A 25,815-nucleotide genomic window follows, 5' to 3' on the forward strand; every position below is an offset into this window, starting at 1 on the left:
AAATTCAGCAACAAAGGAAACAGGACATCTAGCAGTTGAAAAGAAGTGGTTATGCACAAGATACGTGGTACAATTATAGCCCTTCATTCATAATAATAGAGTGGATCAAATGAAAACCTGAACAGGGGCCACAGAATGAAATCAACAAGGTTTATTTCAAACGTAATCTCCAAAGTTATACAAGCACTTGTCCCACTGTTTCACCAAGCTGTGAATACCCTGGTTGTAGGACTCCTTTGGCTGAAATCGGAACCAGTTGTGAACATTGTCCATGACTTCAATGTCTGAGTGGAAGCGCCGAGCCTTCAATGCCTTTTTCAATATACCAAAGATATGGAAGTTGCATGGTGATAGATCAGGGCAATATGGTGGGCGTTCCAACACTGTCCACCCAAACATCGCCAATGTATTCTTTATAAGAGCAGACGTATGTGGCTGCACGTTGTCGTGCAGCAAAACAACTCCAGAGGAAAACAGGCCGGGCCATTTGGCCTTGATTGCTGCTCAGGCAATATTGCTGCCCGACTGCTTATGCATATCATGTGCTCACGCACGACTATCTAGACCGAGTCCATAATGCAGTAGAGGTTTCCTTCCTTACCTCCTGCTCTACCTCTACACAGGGTTGTCGCCACACACATTCATAAATGTAACTAAATACATCCACTGTTCCATTTTCATTTGATCCACCCTCATAGAATTTTATAGTGAACAACAGGCTATTCCCATTGCACATCTTCTTGGACAGCTATTGTACGATGGGCTATGCCCATTGCTCATCCAGAAATGGTTGAATTGACCAGAAATTTTGGAAGTCAAAGTTCATGCAGCCAGAATCATCTTACATTGAGATCATTGTACATTATTTACATTGGTAAGAAAAGAAACTATGACTAACTACTTATAACCAGTGGTGCAACAGCCAACTCATTTCATATGTTAAAACTCCTGTGACTTTCTGAATACACGCTAAGAATTGAACATCTTATTTTCACATTTTTGTACTTTCCAGAGATTTTTAAAAAATAATGCATCATTTTTACAACGATATTCTTTCCTTTACAGCTGTACTATTTGTTATTTTGATACTGTATGGACTGGGCATGATTCCTCTCACGTACATCTTTAGTTACTTCAGAAATACTGGTGCAGGAGGATTTGCTCTTATGACTATCATCAATCTAATATTGGGTAAGTGTGAACAATTTTCCATTGTATTAAATCATAGAATATAAGTATTTCTTGCAACTGTATCATACCTCTCGAAATTTTACCAGGACATTGTTTAAATATTTCCATTCAAAGTGGTACAGATTACAAAAAAAACTTCTTATTAGGAAGTTCTAGTGACCAAAATATGTTACCGTTACAAACAAAAGTATATGTGTGAAATATATACTTTTAGGTAGGCATTAATTTCCCAAAGGGAAGGGCAATGGGCCTCTTGTTCCCCTTCCAGACATCCATGATTGTACAATTCTTTTAAAGGAAGCAAATTGTGAATGCCAATTTTCTGCTGGTTTTAATTTTCCGTTTTATTGCAAATTTATGCATACAATATATTTTAATTACATGCATTGAATGGATGACACCTCCTCTATTTTTTGCCGAAGTTAACAATACATTAATTACACTCATCTATTACAAGATCATGCTTAATTTAAGATTTAGTGGTTGAAAGTAGGAAACAGGGGTACCCATCCCTCCAAGGCCAATGGCACATCCCCCCAAAATCATGTCATGCATCCCCCCAAATCATATCATGTCTCCCCCCAAAATTATATCATTCACGCCCTCAAACCATATCGTAATCCATACGAAGTATTTAATTACAACAGCGTGTCTACTAAGAGTAACTTTTTCTTAGCTTTACCAAACTGAACACTATACTTGATCTGCCCATATTCCCTAAACATGGAGGCCGATCACTCAAGATCACACCAAAAATCGTTCATCATATTCTCCCCTAAAATAGTTTGGATCAATACGTAATTCTTTATGTCTATTTGAATGAAATAGCACGTTAAACTGTCCATATTTTGTAATTGTTCTATTTTCGAAAAAGCTTAAAGCTAGCACATTGATTGGTTAAATGTAGTAAATTAAATTAGGTAAATATGCATATAAATAGTGTTTGTGAGTGTGTTTAACATAAATTGTTACATAACTTAAGATGAAGATAGAAAATTCAACCTTGGCAAACCAAATAACATGCTCCAGCCATATGACCGATTCAATTATTGTTTCACGAGACATTACAGAACCCAAGCTAGTAATTGTTAAGCCCAGGGCAATAATATAATACGGCTATGAATATTGAGAACATCGCTTATGTCTTGTACTGCAGGTATAGTATAAAACTTCACATTATCTCAGTAAGGTGCCAAACAAGCATCCTTGCAAGACATCATTGTGAGCAAAGAGAGCAAACAGATTTTTACATCCATTTCTTTGCAGGCTTTCAAGAATATTAATTTAATGGGGTGTCAATACTTTCTTAGGATCCCGAAATATTTAGTTTTTTCTAGCTTCTCTTTTGGCACATTCGGGGTTGAAAACGTGTGGATACCCACGTGTTGATTAAGGTCTAATATGTAAGAGTTGGATATTTCTCCCACCCTCCTTTTGATAATACCCTTAAACATTTTTTTTTCTTCATCTAATGGATTAATTATGGTGCATTTAAGGCGTACAATTTTTATATAAATTTTAGAAAAAATGTATAAATGTTGAATTTTATATTATTTGAAGGTAAAAAATCCCCCCAAAAATCTTGATGGTGCAACCTGCACCATAATCCCCCCTCCCCTGTGACCACCTCTGGTAGGAAAATAGTTTTAGAAACTGTACCATTAAAAAATGAAGAGCATTTAAATTATTTTAAAATTTTGCATTGTAATTGTTATTTTCTTTCAGGAATTGTTTTAACATTGACTGCATACTTTCTGGAAGTTGGTAAAGAAGACACAACTATGCGTTTTGTATTTGAACTATTTCCACACTTCACACTATGCTACAGCCTTAAGACATTCTCTGTTATTGCAACTGCCAATAATAGGTGCAACATTATACCTCAGGAAGTAAAAGAACAGCTGTGTACTGAAGATGCACCTGCCGCTATAGTTGCATGCTGTGGTGAGTAAATTAATTTCTTGAATGTAAAACCATTGGATATAATGTTTTAAGTAAATTTTCAGTATATTGTAACTGCTCTTACATTCTTGTTACATAATCAGATTAACTTCTTTTTTGTCAGATGATTATGTTAGATATTGTTTTCTGATTGGATATCATGAAGCCTAATAGTGATGATGTTACCACAACGCCATCGGGGAGGCACACCCCAATTAGCAGCCGACCTTGACATCTATTCATTTCTGTCCATGGATATTTATCTTAGTGGCCAAGTAAACGTGGTCTGTTTCAATTACTGCTATATCAGAAATTAACACCCTTGATGCAAGTCGAGCAGTATGGCCGCTAGCCAGGTGGAGAATGCTTTCTGCGTGATTGAATTTGCTGCTAAAACAAATTCTGTTACTATTATGCAGCATCATTTTAGAACAAGGTAGTCAATCTACAATTGGAGCAAGACATTTGAGGAAACTGGTTGTCTGTGAAAAGGGAAAAGTCATGTTTGGGGAGAACTGGACTATCACATTGATATCTGTCTTGTTACTAAAGGGTCACACGTAGAACGCTTGTAACTTACCAATGTAAACTTCAGCATGTACTTTTCAAACCATGTAAATATATCAGCCCTATTATTAAAACTCTTCTTTCTGTAAAACTTTGAAAGCATCTATTTCTTTTAGGCTAACCCTGTGTAGTCACACAATCCAGTTTTTACACAATACTGGTGCAAGATAAATATGGACCTTGAATTATGAATAATTTCCAGGTTAAGTAGATTCTGCGAACTCTTTGGAACATAGCATATTTGCAGATTCCATGAAACACTAAAATGCTAGAAAAGGATTGATTGGTTTCTGTAAATAAATTCAACTGATATTTTCCCATACCGATACATTAGCATCAGTATCACCTCAATTCTAAATTGAACCCATCCCCAATTCATTGCTTTCCAGCCACCAGTTGAAAAGGCAGCCATAATAACAGTGTTGTATTTACATCATTTGCTTTTTCCTTCTTCTTTCCTTTAACTATGCAAGTTTGTATATGTCTATCCCCCCCGCACACACACATACCCCTTCTTAATGATATTCTTAATATACTAGTAGTTCTTCACAGAATGGAAATCTTCAAGTCAACAAGAGGGATAATCATAATGTTTTTTAGAATTTGCTTTCTTTTTTTGTTTATTTCACTCTGCTTTTCTGCCACTTTTGGCTAATTGCGAAGATGAGGATGAGTGATGATATGATGAAATTAATGAAGGGACACTTGCGAAAACACTGATGCTTAGGCTGGGATTAGAACTTGGGACCCCTGGCATCGTTGCATGCTGTTCTAATCACTGTGTCACAGAAATTGACAGAATTGAGGACATGTCAAAGGAAAAAGAGACCAAGTTCAGTATACACCTGCACAGTGCCGGATCTACAAGCTGCAAAACCCCGCAGTGCAGGGGGCCCAGAGACAAGTAAGCCTTTAGGGGGTTCTCAGCCATTGGCATACTATAGGGTTGGTATGTGCGTATGAAAAAATTAACATATTTACTCAGGGGTACAGAAACTGATACAATTTATACAGGCAGTAGCAGCGATTGTGTTCCAAACTGGGGGGGCAAGGTGCCAAAATGGGGGGGGGGGCAAAAAGTTTATTTTCCTTTGTAGATAAGGTTTGGCATAGTGCTGTGGCAAAAGTGGTGAATAGTGGGGAGGGGCCAACTGCCCCCCCCCTTGCCCCCATCCCTAATCCCTGCCACTGTATAGAGGTAAAGGTAAAGTTAAAGTTCCCTGTGCATCGTGCCATGAAAGCACATTTAAGGTATGTGGGCCCCATATATTTTTGATATCGACCATCTTGGAGGTGATATGATCAGAACCAAGCTGCGGCTGCCTTTACCCCCTTTAAACCCTTTAAATTCCAACCTTAGATCACCCACCCCAGGTTTTCCATGTGGCAGTCAAACTAGAATCCAATCAGGCTATAATTAATATATAATTAATAACCTGTCTTGAATCTGGTCAAAGTTAAGGCTGCATGATTGTAACAAATTGATTGATTGATTGATTTGGTGTTTTAATTCCACTTTGTGCACAGTAAGGCTAATCGTGACTGGATCTACAGTTTAAAGTGGAATCCGAACCACTATGTGCTTCCAGTGGGTATTGAACACAGGACCCCCTTGATTACAATGCGAAAGGCTAACACTGCACCATTGGGAAGGCCCCGATTGTAACAAATGTATCATTTTCCAGGTGTGAAGAAACAGTGTCATATATACTAGGGTAAGTCAAAAATTATCTACACTTTTACCACAACTTTTCTCAGGTTGAAATTCATCACAGCCTTTCAGTACAATACAGGGACAGTACTTTACCATGTAGAATTGTGTGTAAGTAGATCGAGAGGTTTAAAAATGGCTGGGCAAGCATAAAACATGAAGCGTAGGATCCCATCAACCTCCACCACTGATGGGAAGATTCAACAAATTTGAGAGATGATTCTGATGAACCGATGGTCACCCATTATACAAAGAGATTATTCTGACATCATCAGATGTACTGAAAGTCTGCGATGAATTTCAGTTCCTGACACACCTTCAGACCAGAGAAATCTGATCACTCATCGCTGTTCTTCCTTGGTGCACATTGCCACTGGAGCGGCCATGTTTAATCTGTAACAAAAGAAAGAAAAATGGAACGATTAAGATCAAACCTCGGCCACGTGACCACAGAAGAACAACCTTATAGCACACAACGCTGAAAGCAGTGTGGCCAACCTGAGAGAAGTTGTGGCAAAAGTGTAGATAATTTTTGACTTCCCCTTGTATATCACATCACCCCCTTCCCATTTATTCGCATTTAAAAATTTTGAGTTGAATTCAATATGTCAGACTTTAACTTGGAACACACCAATGTGGTTCTCCCTAAGTCTAACCTGTTTCTAATATGACCACTTCTGCCCAGCATAAATCCTTTACTTTATATAGGGGATGTTAAGGGACTTTTGATTCACCCTCTAGGCCCTCTGAGGTCCAGCCACATGAAGGAAGGACATTTGGAAACTTCCATCCACATCAAACCTACCAACCATATGCAATGCCTACACTTCTCCAGCTCCCATCCGTTCCACACCAAGAAAGCCATCCCATTCTCCCTGGCCCTCAGAGGTCAATGCCTCAACACCTCAGCCACCTCCCGACAGAACTATAACCTCCGCTTACTCCAAGCCTTGACCAACCGTGGATATCCTTCCACCCTGGTCACCAAACAAATATCCCGAGCTGCTTCATATACTCCCACCAAGAAACCTGCCACCAATCCCCCTGCACTTGTCACCCAATATCACCCCCACCTCAACAAAATCAGACACACTCTACATTCTCTCCTTCCCATCCTTCACAGTGATCCTGACACCAGAAATATCCACCACAATCCACCTACTCACAAACAACTCGCACCTGCCCACAAATGCAACCGCCCAAGGTGCAAAACCTGCCCCATATTTGTCACTTCCTGCACCCTCCAGATCCACACTGCCACCGGCAAATTCACCCTCTACCCCAAAGGAACCTGCAACAGCTCTAACCTAATTTATATCCTCATGTGCAACATTGGGAGCTTCTACCTGGGGGAAACATCCACAGCCCTGAACCTCCGCATCAACAACCACCGCTCCTCTACCAAAAACCTGGACTTTGCTGTTGCCATTCACACCAATCACCACAATATTCCTTTTAATGACTGCTTCCAGGTAGCGATCGTCCACTCCTTGCCCCAATCCACCAACACCTCAATACGTAGAAGATGGGAGAGGGCCTACATATCGACCATGAATGCAACCACACCTCCAGGCCTGAACAAGGCCACCCAGTAACGCCCCTCATCCTCTATCCTCACCCTCACCACCACCTTTTCCCAACCAACCCCCCCCCCCACCACTCACAGTTTTCGACAAGCCAGGCGAAAGAACCATCTATATATATATATATATATATATATTTTTTTTTTGGTACTGTCAACACTTTTTTTCGGGACCTGGCAACACTGCAGGTCATGCTTACTCTTCCATCCATCTTGTCACTTAGTTATACAACATCTCTCGACTCCTGAAGATGTGACATACCATCATGAAAATTTGAATTTTTTCTTTGTCCGGTGAGTGTTTCCCCTCTCCTCTTTCACTTTATATATATATATATATATATATATATATATATATATATATATATATATATATATATATATATATATATATATATATATACACACACACACACACACACACACACACACACACACACACACACTTTACCATACTATATACTATATATATATACTTTATATATATATATAAGTGAAAGAGGAGAGAGAAAGCAGTCACCAGATGCAGAAAAAATTCAAACTTTCATTACGGCGTGTAACATCTTCTGGAGTAGAAGAAAGATTTGTTAAGTGTTTGTTAAAGGTTGGTAGGTAGAGGGGGGCCTTTGGTAATATTTTGCAGGGTGGGCCAAGATTTGTAGATCGGGTACTGTCTTGCAGTGTTAATTTTCTCTACAAAATATCTTTCCATATATACCAAATCCATGTCATATTTTGGGAGTCGGCTTTGATGCTACTACATGCCTGTCAGGATCATGATAATCATTTAACTACATTGGGCTGATAAGGGGAGGCTATTAATTTCATGTTGTTTCTATCACTTTTGGATTTTGGTCTATTCATACTTCCTGGGAAATGTAAAGAACTTCGAATTGAATCCTACCAAACCAAAAGGGTGACAAACTTTCACAGCACAGAGGACTTCAAGGTAAACAGCATTTCTAGGCAAGGATTTTAATCTCATAGATTGAAGTAACATGCCATAATCAGGATTGGCAAGGTAATTTACTTGTTACATTTCTTACATAAATTATGCATAATTTACTTCACATGGAAAACCAGTTTTTTACGCAGATGTAAAGAAAAAACAATTTTCTTTTGTAAATTAGTAACATTTTAAACTTTAATATTCATACATATTTCAACACAAAATCATTATTTTCTGAAGATTGATTGTTTATACAGCCACTTCACAACCACAACCTCACTAACAGATTTTTAAAAATAGTTCTTTTACATATTTTTATAAATTGACAAACCTGTTGATATATACGTCTTGCACATAACATAACGATTAACAACAATATATTTCGATTGGATTTTAAAGTTTTAGTAACAGCTTAAAATTGCTTTTCCATGCATATTGTACACTTGCATAGGCTAATTATGATGTGAATGTGAATATAGTAGTTTGTAAAATCCCAATACAAATGCACATAAAAATTCGGAAGGATAAAGTCTTTTTTTGTTTTCTGCCACTGCCAACTGCCATACATAATAACCACTGAAAAAATGTCCTCTTTCAATTTTTGTTTTATTCTAGTATTTTATGTATTTTTTTGTTTCTTTACGTATTTTATGAGTTTTTTTACACGTAATTTATGTCTTGTAGAAAACGTTATTTTATGCATAATTGCACAACTCTGACCACAATACAGTGTCTTGTATTTTTTTCTCTCATTCTCTTTACAATACCACATCTGTACAATGCTTCACTATATTTCAGAGAATCTCTGCACGAAACGCAACAAATGCCTGAAACCTACACCTTACATGGTTTGGACCACTGAGGCGAACAAAGGACTCCTGATAGAAGTTGTCTACTTTCTAGTTGATGCCTTGGTGTATGCTTTCATATTGTTCTTGATAGAGTATGGACTCTTTGGCAAGATATATCTTGCAATAAGCAAGAAAATTTGGGGAGAAAGAAAGGAATGGAGTGCCACAGACCAAGATGATGATGTTGCAAAAGAAAGTAGCAGAGTTCTACAGCAAATTACACGTAAGTTTCTTTTTTAATTTTTCTCTCACTTTAACTAGTATTAAATACACACTTTTGTTCCTTGCACTTTCAAACTGTAAGACATGTATGGGGCGTTTCAGCATTATGTGTATGACATTTACACATAAAATGTAAGGTTCTAGACAGGGGATTGGATTAAAATATTCATAAAAGGTAAAGGTAAAAAAAAAAAAGGTAAAGTGTTCCCCTGTGCTTAGCACCACGCCATGAAGGCATATAGGGGGTGTGGGGGTAACGCCCCACACTTTCTTGATCCGGTCGTGAGTGGGGGTGATGTGATCAGCATCACGCCCCTGACCGCCTTTACCCCCCCCCCCCCCCAGGGTTTCCTTCAGGTACCCATGTTATTCGACGCTGGGTGGGCGCCGGGGCCGCTTCCATTGTTAGAAAAGTTCCCGGATTTGAACCGGCCGGGGATCGAACCCAGGACCTTTAGCATGGTAGTCAGATGCGTTACAGACTGAGCCACCGCCATAAAATATTCATAATAAACTGATTTTATAGAATTATGAAGTACTTTGTGGTGTGTGCTAACAAATTAAGAAAACTTGAGTATGATGATATATAGCCTGAATTCATGAAAAGTATTAATGAAAAAGTGTTACGTGAGCGACTTTTTAAAATGTAGCAATGTTTGACTTCATTTGTCTGTGAAACATATAGGCTACAGATGTTAATAATTTTTGTTGGTAAAATTTGAAAATTATATGCATTCACAAACATTTAAACCTTAATGCAATTAGAAACAATAATAGTTCCCAGATTGATAGGACCACATCTCGTGGAATGTCCCATATTTTATATCTTTCAAAATCCAAAATATGCTCAAAAGGTTTTATTCAGTGTTTTCAATCTGGGAGTAAGAGTACCAATTATTTTGTTATAAGGGTGTAATAGTAAATTCAGTGGCAAGTGATAAGAATAAGAATAAGAATTGAAAAAATGAGAGTATAACAAAAATTTACTGGGTGTTTGTGTAAATCACTATTGGGAATTAGTAATGATATAGCAGTAAGATATGTTACATATATGCATTGCATATATAAATAATATAGAATTTCACAACTGGCAAAGTTTGTTGTAAGTTCATTTTTTTTTCTCTGATAAGCTAATTGAGGCTTACACAATGATTATTAAGTTATATATTTTAGGTCATGAAGTTATTTTGAATACAGCATATATTATTCTCTCTTTCTCTCTCTCTCTCTCTCTCTCTCTCTCTCTCTCTTTCTCTGTTACACACACACACACACAAATTAGCATACAAATTCTTGTGTATTCTATTGCTGCCATTTTGGGTTATTCCAATGAGAATGAACATGTAATTAAATTGGTCAAGGGATATTTCACCATAGAACAACCACAGGCTGGAATTCAAACCTTTGATGGCAAGATTGTGATTCAACCAGCCCCATGTTCTTGGCTACCAATCTTTGAATTAAAAAAAAGGGATTGGACTTTTCTTTTTCAATATTTTTCTGCAAGAAAGAGGCTAGAAGAACATTTCTTTTGTTCTTACTATTTCATCTAGAAACAATATCATATGTATGAAACATCTACATACTTATCTAATATTTCATTTCTTTTTTCATTGTAGCTGGTACAAAGAGACTGAACTCACACTCTGATGTGCTTTTGGTTGAAAATTTAAAGAAAAATTTCCGATCGTTCCCTGCCGTGAAAGGTGTTCAGTTTGGAGTTGGCAGTGGGCAATGCTTTGGCCTTCTAGGAGTCAATGGAGCAGGAAAAACAACCACGTTCCGAATGCTGACTGGAGACGAATACCCAAGTTTGGGAAATGCTTATGTTTCAAAGTATAGTCTAGAAGGTTGCAAGAAAAAGGTAAAGTAGAATACAAATTTCTAGAAAAGAAAATTCCATATTTCATGATTTTAAAATATACTGTACATTCATTCAGAGTAAAATATTTCTTCTCTCTCGTGTATGTATGCTGTGTTTTATACTAGGGATGGGCCGATATAAAATTTTGGCTGATACCGATAAAGTACCGATATAAAATTTACCGATACCGATACCGATAACCGATATTCTACCGAACCAATATAAAATTAGAAATGGTCCTTTAAGAACCTGAAGTGTTCAATGATCTCCTATAAATGTGTGTTTCGAGGTGACTGCAGTGCAAAAGAAGTTGAATATTTAGACATTTACTTTTTTAGAAAGAAGGGCATGGAGATTATCCACAAAATTTGCAACAAAATGGCAGAATTTTGCACTAAATTATCAGATATTTATCGATATATCGGATCAGTAAAATAATCTGTAATTTTACTGATAAACTGATATGCCTATATCAGCCGATACCGATAGAGTACCGATTAATTGGTCCCATCCCTAATTTATACACATAGTTCTATTTTCTTGTTGTACACAATGTTACGCAATTCAGACATTTTTTGGAACTAAGAGTTGTTTGTGTTAATAGAACGAATACAGACAGTGATGTGCGGTGACATCGACACTTGGGGTAGCAATCAGTGGCATCCTCAAAGGGGGGTTGGTGTGGGTCAATAACGCAAAAATATTACAAAATGATGAATGAGTACTAAAAAAGTACACATAACCCCCTCCCCCTTTCAAAAATAAAAAAAAACATTTGATTTGACTACTAAGCCAGAGATCCTGGGTTCGAATCTCAGCTTGGCCATGGGTATTCTTTCTGTGTGTCCCTTCATCAATTTTATCGTATCATCTTCGTGATTAGCCAAAAGTAGAGGAAAAGTGAAGTAAAATAAACCAAATCAAGCAATCAATCAATGATTTGATTTCTTTTTTGTTACTTAGCATCGCTTTCTTGTCACATTTGTTTAATTGTGAAGATGATACGATAAAAGTAATGAAGGGACAAACACAAAGAACACTCATGCCCAAGTTGGGGTTCGAACCCGGAACTCCTGGTGTCGTAGCACGCTGTGATAACCATTCCCCCACGGTTGGTTGATTTGGTGTTTTAAGTCCACTTTATCACAGAAACAAAACACACTTTTTTGTAGTTTCTTCAATAATATTCATTTGGCTTTTTGAGTTCTGAGATACATTTTCATTCCAAATTATTTCATTATTCACTGCAGAGTACAACACATAGCAACAAGAATGCACGCTCATCATGGATACGAATCCTGGCCTGGATTGTTCATATGAGGTCCCTTCATCAATTTCATCATATCATCACTCATCCTCATTTTCTCCTCAGTGCATGTCACTGAATACAGATAAATATGTATACACATATACAGTGTGTCCACGAAGTCCCTATACTCCTACTTTCATGCAACCTCTTGCAACCATGTTGAAAATTGGCTGGTATTCAGTTGCTTGGGAATTACTTTGTTTCCATGGTTGGCATCCTTGCTCTGAAGGTCACATGATTGCTTGCTTGAATTCATATGTCAGTTGTTGCACCATGGTTGATGTGAGTGGACATAGTTAGTGCTGAGGAATGGTCAGTGATGTGCGCTTGGGTGTATGAATGACAGTGTATGGGGCAAACAATATACTGTAATGTAAAGTACAGTTCACAAGTATGTTATAATGTAAATAGATACCGTACATATTTTGTAATGTATAAAAACGTCACATACATCTAGAGATAATATGCACTATGTACACTGTGTGATATAAGCTAGGGGTACAAGGACTTTTTGGATGACCTGTAAAATAACATACAAATAGATGGCAGTATTTTTAAGTAGATCTGAGGGAGTACCAGAAATGATTAAATTTCATTGTGTTCACCATGTACAGTGGTTCATCTTCCACAGATGTTAATGAATACACACATTAATAAGGGTGATACAAAAACATCTACAGGCAAAAGTAAATGGACCTTCCTGATGGCACAGTTGTAATGTCACCACCTTGTAATTAAGGGATCCTGGGTTCAATATCTGGTGGAGGCACATAGTGACTTGAATCTCTCTTTAAACTGTAGGTCAACTGCCGATTAGCCTACTTGTGCATAAAGTGGTATTTAAACAAGAAATCAAAACAAATCAAAGCAAAAGTAAAAATAAATGATCCAGGAGAAATTTAGAAGTATGAGGGCTAGTCAAAAAAGAATGAGAATGATTTTTTTTTACTTATGAAATACATTAGACAGGGTACAGGTTGATATGGTCTTTTTCGAAGTAGTCCCCATCGAGTTGTATAAACTTGGCCCAACGTGTCTGCCAGTCCTGGAAGATGTGCTGGAACCCATCTTTTGACATTGTCTTCAGAACCGCCTCCGCCTTCATCAGAACAGCCTTTGATGAGTCGAAACACTTGCCCGCAGATCTGATTTTAGATGAGAGAACAAGGAAAATGTCACATGAACCAAGATCCGGGCTGTATGGAGGGTGCGATATACATTCCATGTTTTGTTGAGCCAGATATTGGGCAAAAATGTTGGAAATGTGAGGGCGTGCATTATCCTGGTGTAGGCGCCAACCCAATGCAACTCAGGACGTTTTTGATGGATGTGTTCAGCCAGAGTCTTCAAAACTGTCACATAATACTGCTCAGTCATCGTGGTATGTGGGTGAACTTCATGTTGGTAGACCATTCCACGGTAGTCGAAGAAGGAAATCACCATTACCTTATTTGCCAACGGAACAGTTTTAGCTTTCTTTTTCATTTGAGAACTGGGTGATTTCCAGACTGTGCTCACCTGTTTGCTTTCAGGATCGTAGTGTTGAAGCCAACTCTCGTCACCAGTTATGATGAAATTCAGGTAGGTCTCGCCATGTTCCATGCTCAGCTACCAGACACTGAGGCTCTCAACACACCTCCACTCTCACCTGCTTCTGTTCAGACGTTAGCAATCTCGGCATCTATCTTGCACATACGCATCTCATGTTCAAGTAATTGTGCAGAATGGTGAACGCACTACCATGGGAAATGTGTAGCACATCAATTTTGGTTTGATCTAACATTTAGAAATGCAATTCATCACATTCTCCAAAGGCTAATGTAAAATATTATTCTTTTCTTCCAGTATTTATCCCAAATAGGATACTGCCCCCAGTTTGATGCCATCATAGATGTTCTCACTGGAAACGAGATGCTGAGATTGTTTGCAAAATTGCGTGGAATTCCAGCAGAGGATGTTGAAAATGAAGTGAGAAAATGGATCACTGCATTTGGTGAGTTGTATAGCAGGGAGTTATCAGGGTTGGCATGAATGGTGCCAATCTTAGACTGTAGTATGTAATTGGAAGAACATGTTGGACAATGTAACGTCATATACAAGGGTCATTTCAAATGTTTCTTGTACAGTGCTGCCCCCTACTCCTCTGATTAAAACTGAAAGTGACACTGGAATGTGAACAGTGTTTGGAAACTTTGTTAAACAAATCAGGAGGTGCATTAGCAGGGTGCAGTGGATCAACAATCAGTTATTCACTTTAACGATGTTCTTTCCTGGTAACTTTTTTATGCTTTAATAGGAAAAAGGGTTATCATTGATCATCCAGCTGCAACAGGTTGTGTGTATATCTCTCGCTGATTTTCCCAACAAGCATGCATATTTACTAGGACACATGTCCTGAACAACCCAACTCCACTGCACAAGAGGTTGCTGAAGTAATAAAGTCCATCTACAAAATATGTTTTATTGCATTATTTTCTAGCAAGGTGGTAGAGGAGGCTCTTAATGTAGACACAGACATACATACATAATATAAATTATATATAATAATACAGAATGCATATTCTCTCACCAATTCCCAACAGTACTGATATGGATGCTTGAGCCAATTGTATGCATAAATTTACCAAGTATTCAAGTATTACTTTGAAGTAATTCGAACCAATACTTTCAAATACCACTGGTATCATATCGAGGCTGTAGATCATGCCAGTAATTACATAGTAATTTAGAGGTGTAAATATGAATTTGTTTATATTTTATTTTTGTTTTTCATTAATATTGAGCAATGATGTGATGGTATTAGATGGGAGATTTTTTTTTAAATAAGATTGTTGGTTGGGGGTGGAGGATTCCACCAACCCCCTCTGGAATTTAGTCTGTATAGCTAGCTATTTGGAAGAATAATTGTTGCATTGTGTGAAAGTGCATCTTTCATATTCATTTTTAGATTTGAACGAGTATGCCGATAGACAATGTGGCACATACAGTGGTGGTAACAAGAGGAAGCTGAGCACAGCCATGGCTCTCATAGGAGACTTGCCGATCATATTTCTTGATGAGCCAACCAGTGGAGTGGATCCTGTGGCACGAAGGAATCTCTGGGGTGTTCTTCAGAAAAGCCAGAAAACAGGACAGGCCATTGTACTAACCTCTCACAGGTAACCTAACTCCTTTCACACCTGTTTATCTCTATGTAAATCTTTGCCACTATTGTTATGCTTACAGTAATTTGTTATTTGCCAGGTATTGCTGGTGAACACTACGGGGAGTTGTATATATTAATTTGCTTACTTCGTTAAGCTTTTACGACTGTAATTCAGTGTTCAAAGTGGGGGGGGGGGGATGGTACCACCAGCTGGAAATTTTTCAAATTAATTCCGATACCCAACATGAGTTTTTAGACACTATCGGAACTGATTGATTTGTTGTTTTAAGTCCACTTTATGCACAGGAAGGCTAATCGGGACTGGACCTACAGTTTAAAGTGTTCCTCCACTGGGAGCCAAACCCGGAACCCCTTGATTACTTGATTACAAGGCTACGACGTTACCACTATGCCATCGGGGAGGCCTTCTATTGGAAAGTATTTTATTGTTTTCAATACATTGCTTATGAAAAATTATTATCTATACAACTGTAAATGCAATGGAGTAATCATATAAAACAACTAAAATAAATCTCTGGTAAAGCATGTGGAATTTGTAACTTAAGAAAACTTTCACACACATTTTTTTCAAACATAACACGTTTTTGACTCTGTAGCTTAATTATATTTAACACATTTGTAGAAAATCAAAAAACATGCTGCTTCAGTCATAAATTGACATGTTGTTCTTCCTTTGTACATGTGAAAACAGCAACAAAGTGTGCTGTTTTTCCAATGAACTTAATCACAGGAAACGTGGTGTCAAGAATTAAATTACCTATGCTTTGAGTCAATAAATGAATTTATAACATATTTATTCTACAATATATACAAACTTACAATTGGATACAATTCACCAATTGGAATTTGTCTTGATTTTCCAACTGAAACCAATTGGGATTCCGATTGAAACCAATACATTCCGATAGCTATATTAGGCATCTGATAGACTCCAATACATTCCAATTGAAACCAATTCAATCCAATTGAAATTTCAATTGGAACCAATAGAAAATTCCAGTTGGGGGCCCTCTCCCAGATGTCTTATCAGGGGTGGCTTATAGGCTGGGCAATCTAGGTGTCTGCCCATGGTTCCTTCTTTAAGGGGCCACCAAACTGGGATATCCCCTTTATTAGTGCCAAAAATTATTTTTTTGATTATATACCTTTCTCAGCATGGCTAATTGTTTGTTTGTTTATTTTTATGTCTACTTTATGCCCAGAAAGGCTAATTGGGACTTGGCCTATGGTTTAATGTGAGATCTGAACTACTATGTATCTCCACCGGGTGCATGGCTATTTCTTTTAAAAATAGTTGGATTTTTTGTTGACAAGAGTATTTAAAGTTACTGCTGAATAACATAGTAAGTATATTGCAAAATCATGCAGCAATTTAAGCTAAGAGATTACTGTTATTTCGATGTATTATGTACGTATTAAAGAAACACATGCCTACAATAAACTTGTTCCTTAACAGTAGCACTTAAAGTATTTTATAAATAAGGTTATTAATTTTAGTCATTAAAGCCATATATATAACATGGTGAGGTTTCTTATTGCGGGTAGGTGGAAAGTAGGAGGAACTAGGGCAGAACTATGGGAGGGGGGCAGATTGGGAAGAAGTGGGGCTACAAAAAGAAACATTGCCTGGGTGAAAATTTTAACTTGAGCCACCCCTGTGTCTCATTGTAACCATGTTAAACCAAAGGACCACCCCTTCAACCCCAAGGTTTCACCAAACATTCCTCCCCCCCTCTTCCAGTTAACATTTTCCACATATTTCACTGCTGCCATTAGAGAAAATCTTTGTGGCGTATGGCTTCACATGCAGAAGATTCATTCTCACACCAAATCCTTGCCAGTCCTTAGACAGTACCAGTATAATTTTAACCGATACTAATAACTGCTGTTCTGTGAATCTGATACAAGAACTTGAGTGGTTCAATCTTCTGTAAGCAAGTGACTGGAATAGATTTCCACGTAGGGTCAATCCATATGAAGTGGTACAACATGGTTGCTTGAACATTTTTTAAAAATAGTATATATTTTGTGTGGTGTGAGCCTCATATGTTGACAGTTCAGAACCACTGTTATTTTATTTTTACTACCACTGATTTCAAGGTGGTGGACTTTTTTTTTTATCGTGGCATGCATCATTTTCTCCTTTGTAAGCATCAGTGGTAACTTTTTTTCTCAGCCCTGGTAAGTCCTACGACAATTAGACAAAATCTGTGACGTTAAGCACATTATAGGCTACAATTATATTTGTGTGTAATTTTCTAAATATTATTCTTTCATAATATATTTCAAGGTCAAAATTGTGCATCCTATTCACTCAAAATTACATTTTCAGATATTTTTTTCCAGGGGGAAGGCAGTTAGTTTGACACTTGAATTTTTTTTTGCAATTACCTTTATACCAAGAGTGTATATCAAAATTATTTTAATCTTGAGACTTTAATAATTATTTTTCCTACAGGGTCATAAACATGTACTTTTTGTTAAAAAGCTCCGACTTCAGAGTTAAATATCTCTGGTGGGCAGTTGTTTAAACATTTGAAATTTGTTCAAAATATGGTACTCTATGATACGTGATTTCAGTTAAAATTTTGAGTTTGAGGTTCAATTGATTTAGGAGATACAGTCATGTAAATCTCATGAAAATTCAGTAATTCGCATTACATAAGGTATGTCAACTTTCATTTCTTATTAACATATTTTGTGTTAAAATTCTGCAAACTATAACTCAGAATGTAAATGAACAACATTAGAATCCTTAAATGGAACTGCAATAAAGTATATATACGAGGGAATGCTGAAATGTAATGCATCCTACTCTTTTGTTACTGTGTAAATGCATTGTGGATTTGAGCAACCATGCATTGTACTTATCAGATGTTCCCACTTCTCCATTCAAAGTTTCAAAATTCTGTCGCCATGGGGTGCTGACTGTAACGAGGAAAATGGTCTACATTAAGAGCCTCCTCTACCACCTTGCTAGAAAATAATGCAATAAAACATTGTAACCATGCAATATCGGTGGAACTCCTGAAGCAGTGTGCGGTTATCCAGAAAATGTGCCCACAATTGACATTCAAAGGAGAAGGAAGGCTTTTTATGGTGATGAATGTGTCATAAAACTCACAGACTTTAATAACTGTCTCTGGTTCAATGCCAACACCATGTGTCTCTCTTTCCTAGTTTTGGTAGAATAATGCCCTGATCTTTCACTAGTTCTCTTATTAAGCTTACCAGACATTCAGGTGCATTGAACTCTGTAGTTATTCCCTTTCAAGTCCGTGACTTAGGTCGTAGATTTATGATTTTGACCTTCTGTTTTTTGTCTGCCATGGCACATTTTTCTTCAAGTGCATTGATAAGTTGCTCAAACTCATCTCTGAGATCCACATTTTCTTCAAGATTTTCCATTACACTATGAAATGAACTCTCAGAATTTCTTCTTAAAGCAGCTGAAACCTTCCCTGTGTTTGCTTTCATGACAGGCAGTCTTTTCTCTGAGCTCAATTTTCTAATGAGTTCATCGACAAGATCTCGATGATCTCCATCAGTTGCAGTCATGGTCTTCCACTCCATTCTGACACATACATTGAGAGTTCTTCAGCTGGGGTTTTCATTACCAGCATTAACAGCCGAACATCACATAGTACTGATGTCTACACATTCATCCCCATAAAAAACCTTCCTTCTCCTTTGAATGTCAATTTGTAACACATTTTCTGCAGTTAGAAACTCGATCATCGCACGCTGCTTCAGGAGCTCCACCGACATTGCATGGTTACAAGCTGCCATTTTGTTCGCTATAGTCAGCACCTCATGGCGATAGAAGTTTGAAACTTTCAATGGAAAAGTGGGAAAATCTGATAAGTACAATGCATGGTTGCTCAAATCCACAATGCATTTACAAAGTAACAAAAGAAAAGGAGGCATTACTTTTCAGCATGGCCTCGTATATACACTTCATTGAAGATCCATTTAAGGATTCTAATGTTGTTCATTTACATTAGGAGTTACAGTTTGCAGAATTTTAACACAAAATATGTTAATAAGAAATGAAACTTGACATACCTTATGTAATGCAAATTGCTGAATTTTCATGAGATTTGCATGACTGTATCTCCTAAACGAATTGAATCTCAAACTCAAAATTTTAACTGAAATCACGTATCATAGAGTACTGTATTTTGTACAAATTTCAGATGTTTAAACAACGGCAACTTATTTAACCCTGAAGTCGGAGCATTTTAACAAAAAGTACATATTTATGACCCTGTAGAAAAAAAAATATTAAAATTTCAAGATTAAAATAATTTTGATATACACTCTTGATTCACAGGTAATTGAAAAAAATTCAAGTGTCAAACTAACTGCCTTCCCCCTGAAAAAAATATCCGAAAATGTCATTTTGAGCGATTAGGATACACAATTTTGACCTTCAAATTTATTATGAAAGAATAATATTTAGAAAATTACACACAAATATAATTGTAGCCTATAATGTGCTTAACATCACAGATTTTGCCTCATTGTCGTCGGACCTACCTGAGCTGAGAAAAAGATTTACTGCTCATGCTTACAAATAGAGAAAATGACGCACACCACGATAAAAAAATTTCCACCATCTTGAAATCAGTGATAGTAAAAATAAAATCAGTGGTTCTGAACTGTCAACATATGAGGCTCACACCAATCAAAATAATATGATTTTACAAAATGTCAAGCAACCACGTTGTTCCACTTCATATGGATTGACCCTGTAGAGAAAGGAACTCTGAATTTACATGCTTATTCCAGGGTACATGACTTACATTTTTATATTAGTAATAACAGCATGGCAGCATTTTGCACATATGGTGTTGTTTACAAAACAAACAAACTGATCTCCCAAGTAGAGAAATTTCATACTACGTACAACGTTCCCTTGTTTCTGAGATTGTGAAACTATAATGCTAGGAACTGTTTATTGAATATATTATTAGCAAATGCCGAATTATTTACACAATTTATTTTGGTCAGACAAAATTTGCGGAACAATATAATACAGACATATTTAAGCAATATATGTTTACTTTAGGTACTTGAAGCTCACTTTCATGTTTGCATAAAACGTACAAAACTGCTCAGGTTCACTGCCATTGTTGGTGCACTGAACCTTATTGTCCACAGTTTGTCTGCTTGACTAAATTTGTATTAATGCAAACAGCACGTCCCCCACATCCAAACCGATTCTAAAGGCATAGGAGGTGGTGTTCTATTTCAACCCTATTGCCGCAATCACCCACAGGTAAGTAGAAAAACTGTACATAAAAACCAAAACTAAGAATCAATAACAAGTCAATCAAACGAAATGACCCCCCCCTTTTTTTGGTAACAATCCTTGCAAACGACGTTTCACAAAGCTACACTTCGCTTCTTCAGGTTTTCTTATCAGTAAATAAAATAAAATATAATTATAAAGGAGTATTTCACAGAATACAAAAAGGATGGAAAGGGGCGAAAAGAGGTCAGAGATGAGAAGGGCGTGTATAGGATAACTTGTTCTTGTAGTAAAGCATATATAAAACAAACCGGAAGAAGAAGCATGTGAACTCGCTGGGACGATTATGACAAGGATATAAAGGAACAATCACCGAAAACATTTGAAACATAAGTTTAGACAAAGGGAAGTGGTAAAAAGAGTTCATAAACAACCCGATAGGAACGTTCACGAGACTGCAAATATTTGTGTTGATAGAGAGAAAAACTAAATAGCGATGGCGGCAACTTGGATGAAACATTGATCAAAATGTTTAAACGATGGGGAAAAAATAGTGAAGAGTCTGTTAAATTCCTTGTCATGCCAGAAGTGACTCACACTGCTTTGGCATCTGTGGAATTTACATTGGAAGGGATGTAGCACTCGTACGCTACAGTAGTCATTCATTCTGTATGGTAGTATGGGTACACCGTTCTTTTAGAATTATCTCCTAGCCTATATGGCACTTTTAACATCATGTAATTTCACATTTTATATCCCAATACCCTTTTTTACCTAATCCTGGGTTTATTTATATATATGACGAAGCATTTTATTTACTGATAAGAAAACCTGAAGAAGCGAAGTGTAGCTTCGCGAAACGTCGTTTGCAAGGATTGTTATGACTATTATAACTCTGAGTGAAAAGTTCATGTTTTATGCAGTTCTTTCAATTTATCTACCAGAAAAACATTATGGATAGGATGTTTGATTGCATGGGTTAATTCTTCTCTTATATTAGTGCATATTTTCAGTAATGCTTAATGTTTCTTTTTTGTAGTATGGAAGAATGCGAAGCTCTCTGCAATGTTTTGGCAATTATGGTGAATGGCCAGTTTATGTGTTTCGGCAGCATCCAGTACCTGAAGAACAAGTACGGACAAGGTTTCACTATTCTGATTAAACTGAATGCAGCCAGTGACAGCAGAGATGTCGAGACAGTGAAGCACACAGTGGAAAAAGCATTCTCGCCATGCATACTGAAGGATGAGCACCAGGTATTTTATTTATACCTTGCCACCAACTTGATTTTGTCACCTGTGTTATTCAAATATTATTTGTAATATGTATTAACTCTGATATGGTCAGATGAGCGATGGGCATTGCCCATCATACAATTACTGTTCAATAAGATGAGCAACGAGCATAGCCTGTCGTTCACTACAAAATTGCATTGTGAATGAAGGATGGGCTATAATTTGTGTCAAATTAAGTTGCACATTTCTTTACACTCTTAATTCATATCGACATTGTGGAAATTTCTTATGATGATTCCTCTTCAGATTTTGCAGTTAGTGATGATTTTGATTGTACATTATTTTTATATATTAATTTTATATTATTTATCCAAAATACGTTTTCACTAACAATTGCTACAGAAAATAATCATAAATGTGAGAAGATTTATATAAAATGCAACATATACAGTCGCGGCGACGATTATGGGGCGAGGGGGAACAGTTGCCCCCCCTTTATGCCACTTTGGCTCCGGTACTATGCTAAAACTTATCTACAAAGGGAAATAAACTGTCTTTACCCCCCCAGTTTTGGCACCTTGCCCCCTCCCTGGTTTTGGAACCCAATCGCCGCCACTGAACATACGAGGGTGGTTCAGCATGCTCCGCCCCTGGCCCATTTCCAGTAATAGTAGAGATCTGTAATCTTATATGTAACATTGTTCATTCTTTAGACTAATATCCACAAAGTTTCAAGAATTTACAACAATTTATCTTTTTGTTACAAGTTGATGATCAGTTAGAAGTGTAGCCACATGTGAAAAAATGGAAAAATCTGAGGTCCGAGCAGGGATAAAATATTTACTCAAGAAAAATCTAACAAAGAAAGACATCCATGCAGATATGGTGGGAACTCTTAGAGACTCTAACCCCTCATATGACCTAGTGAAGAGATGGTGCCGCGAATTTAAATGTGGTCGGCAGACCTGTGAAGATGAGCATGGTGGTGGCCCATCTGCAACAGTGACCACACCAGAAATGATTACAAAAGTGCATGACATGATTTTGGCAGGCCGGCGAGTGACTGTCCAACATATAGTAGACAGATGTGGCATCTGAACTGGCAGTGTGCATTCAATTATTCATAATCATTTGTTAATGGTAAAGATCTCTGCACGTTGGGTCCCAAGAATGCTGACAGTCGACCAAAAGAGGACACGTTGTGTGACAAGTCAGAACCTGTTACGGACAATAAAGGCTGACAAGCCAAAGTTTCTGAAGAGATTTGTTACAATGGATGAAACGTGGGTTCATCACTCCTGAAAGTAAATTCCAAAGCATGCAATGGAAACACCCCCATTTTCCACCCCGAAGAAATTCAAGGTTCAACCATCAAAGGACAAAGTGATGGCATATGTGTTCTGGGATGCAGAAGGAATTCTTTTGATAGATTATCTCCAACAGGGAAAGACAATCACAGGTGTTTATTTTGCAACCCTAATTGAAGAATTACGTACTGCCATCAAGGAGAAACGCCGCTCAATTTTGGCCCGTGGTGTGGTGTTCCATTGTGACAATGCTCCCGCCAACGCCTCCCAAGTTGCGGTGGCTGCAATTCATGCAGCAGGGTTCGAAATTGTCCCTCATACCCCTTATTCTCCAGATCTGTCCCCCAGTGACTTCCACCTGTTCCCAAACATGAAGAAACACCTTCGTGGAAAACATTTTGCCAGTGATTCCGATGTTATGGATGTTGTTAATGCTTGGTTGCAGGACCAACCAAAATAATTTTTTTCTGCTGGGATTGAAGCACTGGAAGACCGATTGGAAAAGTGTGTTAATGTTGCAGGGGACTATGTTGAAAAGTGACAGTGATTTGGTTTTCCTACGAGGGTTCCTTCTACGTCAGGGGCGGAGCATGCTGAACCACCCTCGTATGTATCTGTGGAAAGAGGAATTGAGGGGTCTAGTGAGAGAGGGAGCTATGCTACTTTGACAAGAAATGGAAATGAATTGAGTTTTCTAAAGCATTGCGTTGAGTCATAATTTGTATAACAAAGGGTATTTTTTTTCTGAACATATTGTTAGATAAATTATTCAAAAGGAAAAATATGAATTTCAATATAAATACCATTTATTATGAACATGTGTGATATATTGTTGTAGTATACCCATGTGGAAAAATCAAACTAGCACATCAAATACTTTGAACAAGGCTTAAATACTTTTGCCCGAGTGTAAATCATGTTCACAGGGTTACATATGATCTACATAAAGACAACTTCATATGTATTCTGGAGAATCTTCACTGTCCATTGTTTCTGTGGATTTTAGTTTTTGGTAAACACCATGAAGAACTGGAGGACTATAAGGCATTATTGCCATGAGATCTTTTAACTTCAGGCCTGATATTAAATCTTGCACTGGTTACTGCAACACAACCTCTGCCACTTCTATTGCAGACACCATTAGTAAGTGGCATAGCTCCTTCTCTCACTCAAAATGCTGATGAGGACGTATTCAAGAACTCAGAAAATCTGTTGCAGAACAAGCGGGAGCTATGCCACATGGTTGTAATTCACATGATAGATGACAGATGGTAGGATAAGACTGCAAATGGCAAATAATAAAATTTTCAAGATTTGTGGCATAGCTCCCTCTCTCACTAGACCCCTCAATTGTTGTGAATTTTAGGGGAAAAAATGTTAAATAATAACATTCATAATATATTTTCTATGATTTTTTTTTTAAAAACAGCAATTTTTTTCCTCAGGAACACTTGATATTCTAAGTCCTGTCTGGAAAGGGTTAAAGGTTCAACCTCCACTCCCCTTGAAACTTCTGGCATGTTGGATTAATGAAAGTTCAAAAACTGAAATCAGCAACTCATTTTCAAATACTTATTCAAAGCTCGAAAGAATGCAATGCAGAGACAATTCTGGAAAAAATATTAAGAAAACTCTTTCTTGAGATAATCATGCCAGAATCTTCAAGCATTTGGAATTGTATTAAATTGGTTTTATTCTTAGTATCATGGTTCATTCACACCTCCTCCACATTCACATCTGACCTGAGATAGCATTGGATTTTGTCCTAGAACAATTGTAATAAAGCCACACAAAGCACCAGGAAGTAAATTAAAACAATATATTTGTATAACTCAACCAAGAAGAGAAAAAATCTGGCTTTGTCATGGCAATTTCAACCCTAAGTAAGCAAAGCAGCAATGGGTGATGCAATCAGCTGCTTTCCATGCAATCCTGCCCCTTCATTGCCAAAGTGTGTGGCATTCTTCGATACATCATTGTCACATTTGTTCAGTGTAATTGTTTATGGCATCATAAAGGAGAAAACCATACACAATGAAAGCAGAGATGTAATACGAGGCGTATTCGTAAAGTAAGTAACGTTTGCAAATATTGCCGCTGTAGCGCTGCAGTCGCAACCGTGTGAGTTCTCGCTGACCTCCTTCATCCGTTAGTAAGCCACAGGCAGTCGTGGGAGCAGGTCATGCTTTTTCTTCGTAGGTTTATGAAGGTTTGAAACGTTCAAGAAAATCAATCGGCTGCCGACTGAAGTCCGGTCTGTGATTCGTTTTCTCAGTGCAAGAAACGTGAAACCGGTAGACATGCATCGTCAACTGTGACAGGTCTTTATTTTTGATATTTAAAGAAGGTCGTGAGACAGTTCACGATGAGCCAAGGAGCGGTCGGCCATCTGTTGTGACCGAGGATTTGGTGCATGCGGTCAATGCGGAAATTCGTGAAAACAGACGCTTCACAATATTGTCGCTTTCCATAGAATTTTCACAAATTTCAAGAAAACAGTTCTCTACGAAATTGTGACAGATAGCCTGGAATATCGAAAATTGTGGTCAGCGTTTCGACGAGGATGATGACGTCGAAGCAGGAGTGCATGCATGGCTTTCATCACAGGCGGGAACATTCTATGACGATGGGATACAAAAACCAGTGCCATTCTATGACAAATGCTT

At 37.5% G+C, this 25,815-nt stretch overlaps 1 protein-coding gene across 4 annotated transcripts in view; it reads left to right on the forward strand.

Moving 5' to 3' along the window:
• LOC145987929 (phospholipid-transporting ATPase ABCA3-like) overlaps positions 1-25,815 on the forward strand; it is a 178,303-nt gene that overhangs the window by 149,761 nt on the left and 2,727 nt on the right. For all 4 annotated transcript variants that reach the window (XM_083122749.1, XM_083122748.1, XM_083122751.1 and 1 more), the window contains 7 exons: positions 1,066-1,191; positions 2,917-3,135; positions 8,740-9,015; positions 10,634-10,878; positions 14,033-14,180; positions 15,135-15,345; positions 21,647-21,863. In XM_083122749.1, the coding sequence (XP_082978875.1) occupies positions 1,066-1,191; positions 2,917-3,135; positions 8,740-9,015; positions 10,634-10,878; positions 14,033-14,180; positions 15,135-15,345; positions 21,647-21,863 (1,442 nt within the window). The remainder of the gene's footprint in view (positions 1-1,065; positions 1,192-2,916; positions 3,136-8,739; positions 9,016-10,633; positions 10,879-14,032; positions 14,181-15,134; positions 15,346-21,646; positions 21,864-25,815) is intronic.

The sequence above is a fragment of the Lepisma saccharinum genome, chromosome 5 (genome assembly GCF_977018435.1).
Source record: "Lepisma saccharinum chromosome 5, izLepSacc3.1, whole genome shotgun sequence".
Lineage (NCBI taxonomy): Eukaryota > Metazoa > Arthropoda > Insecta > Zygentoma > Lepismatidae > Lepisma > Lepisma saccharinum.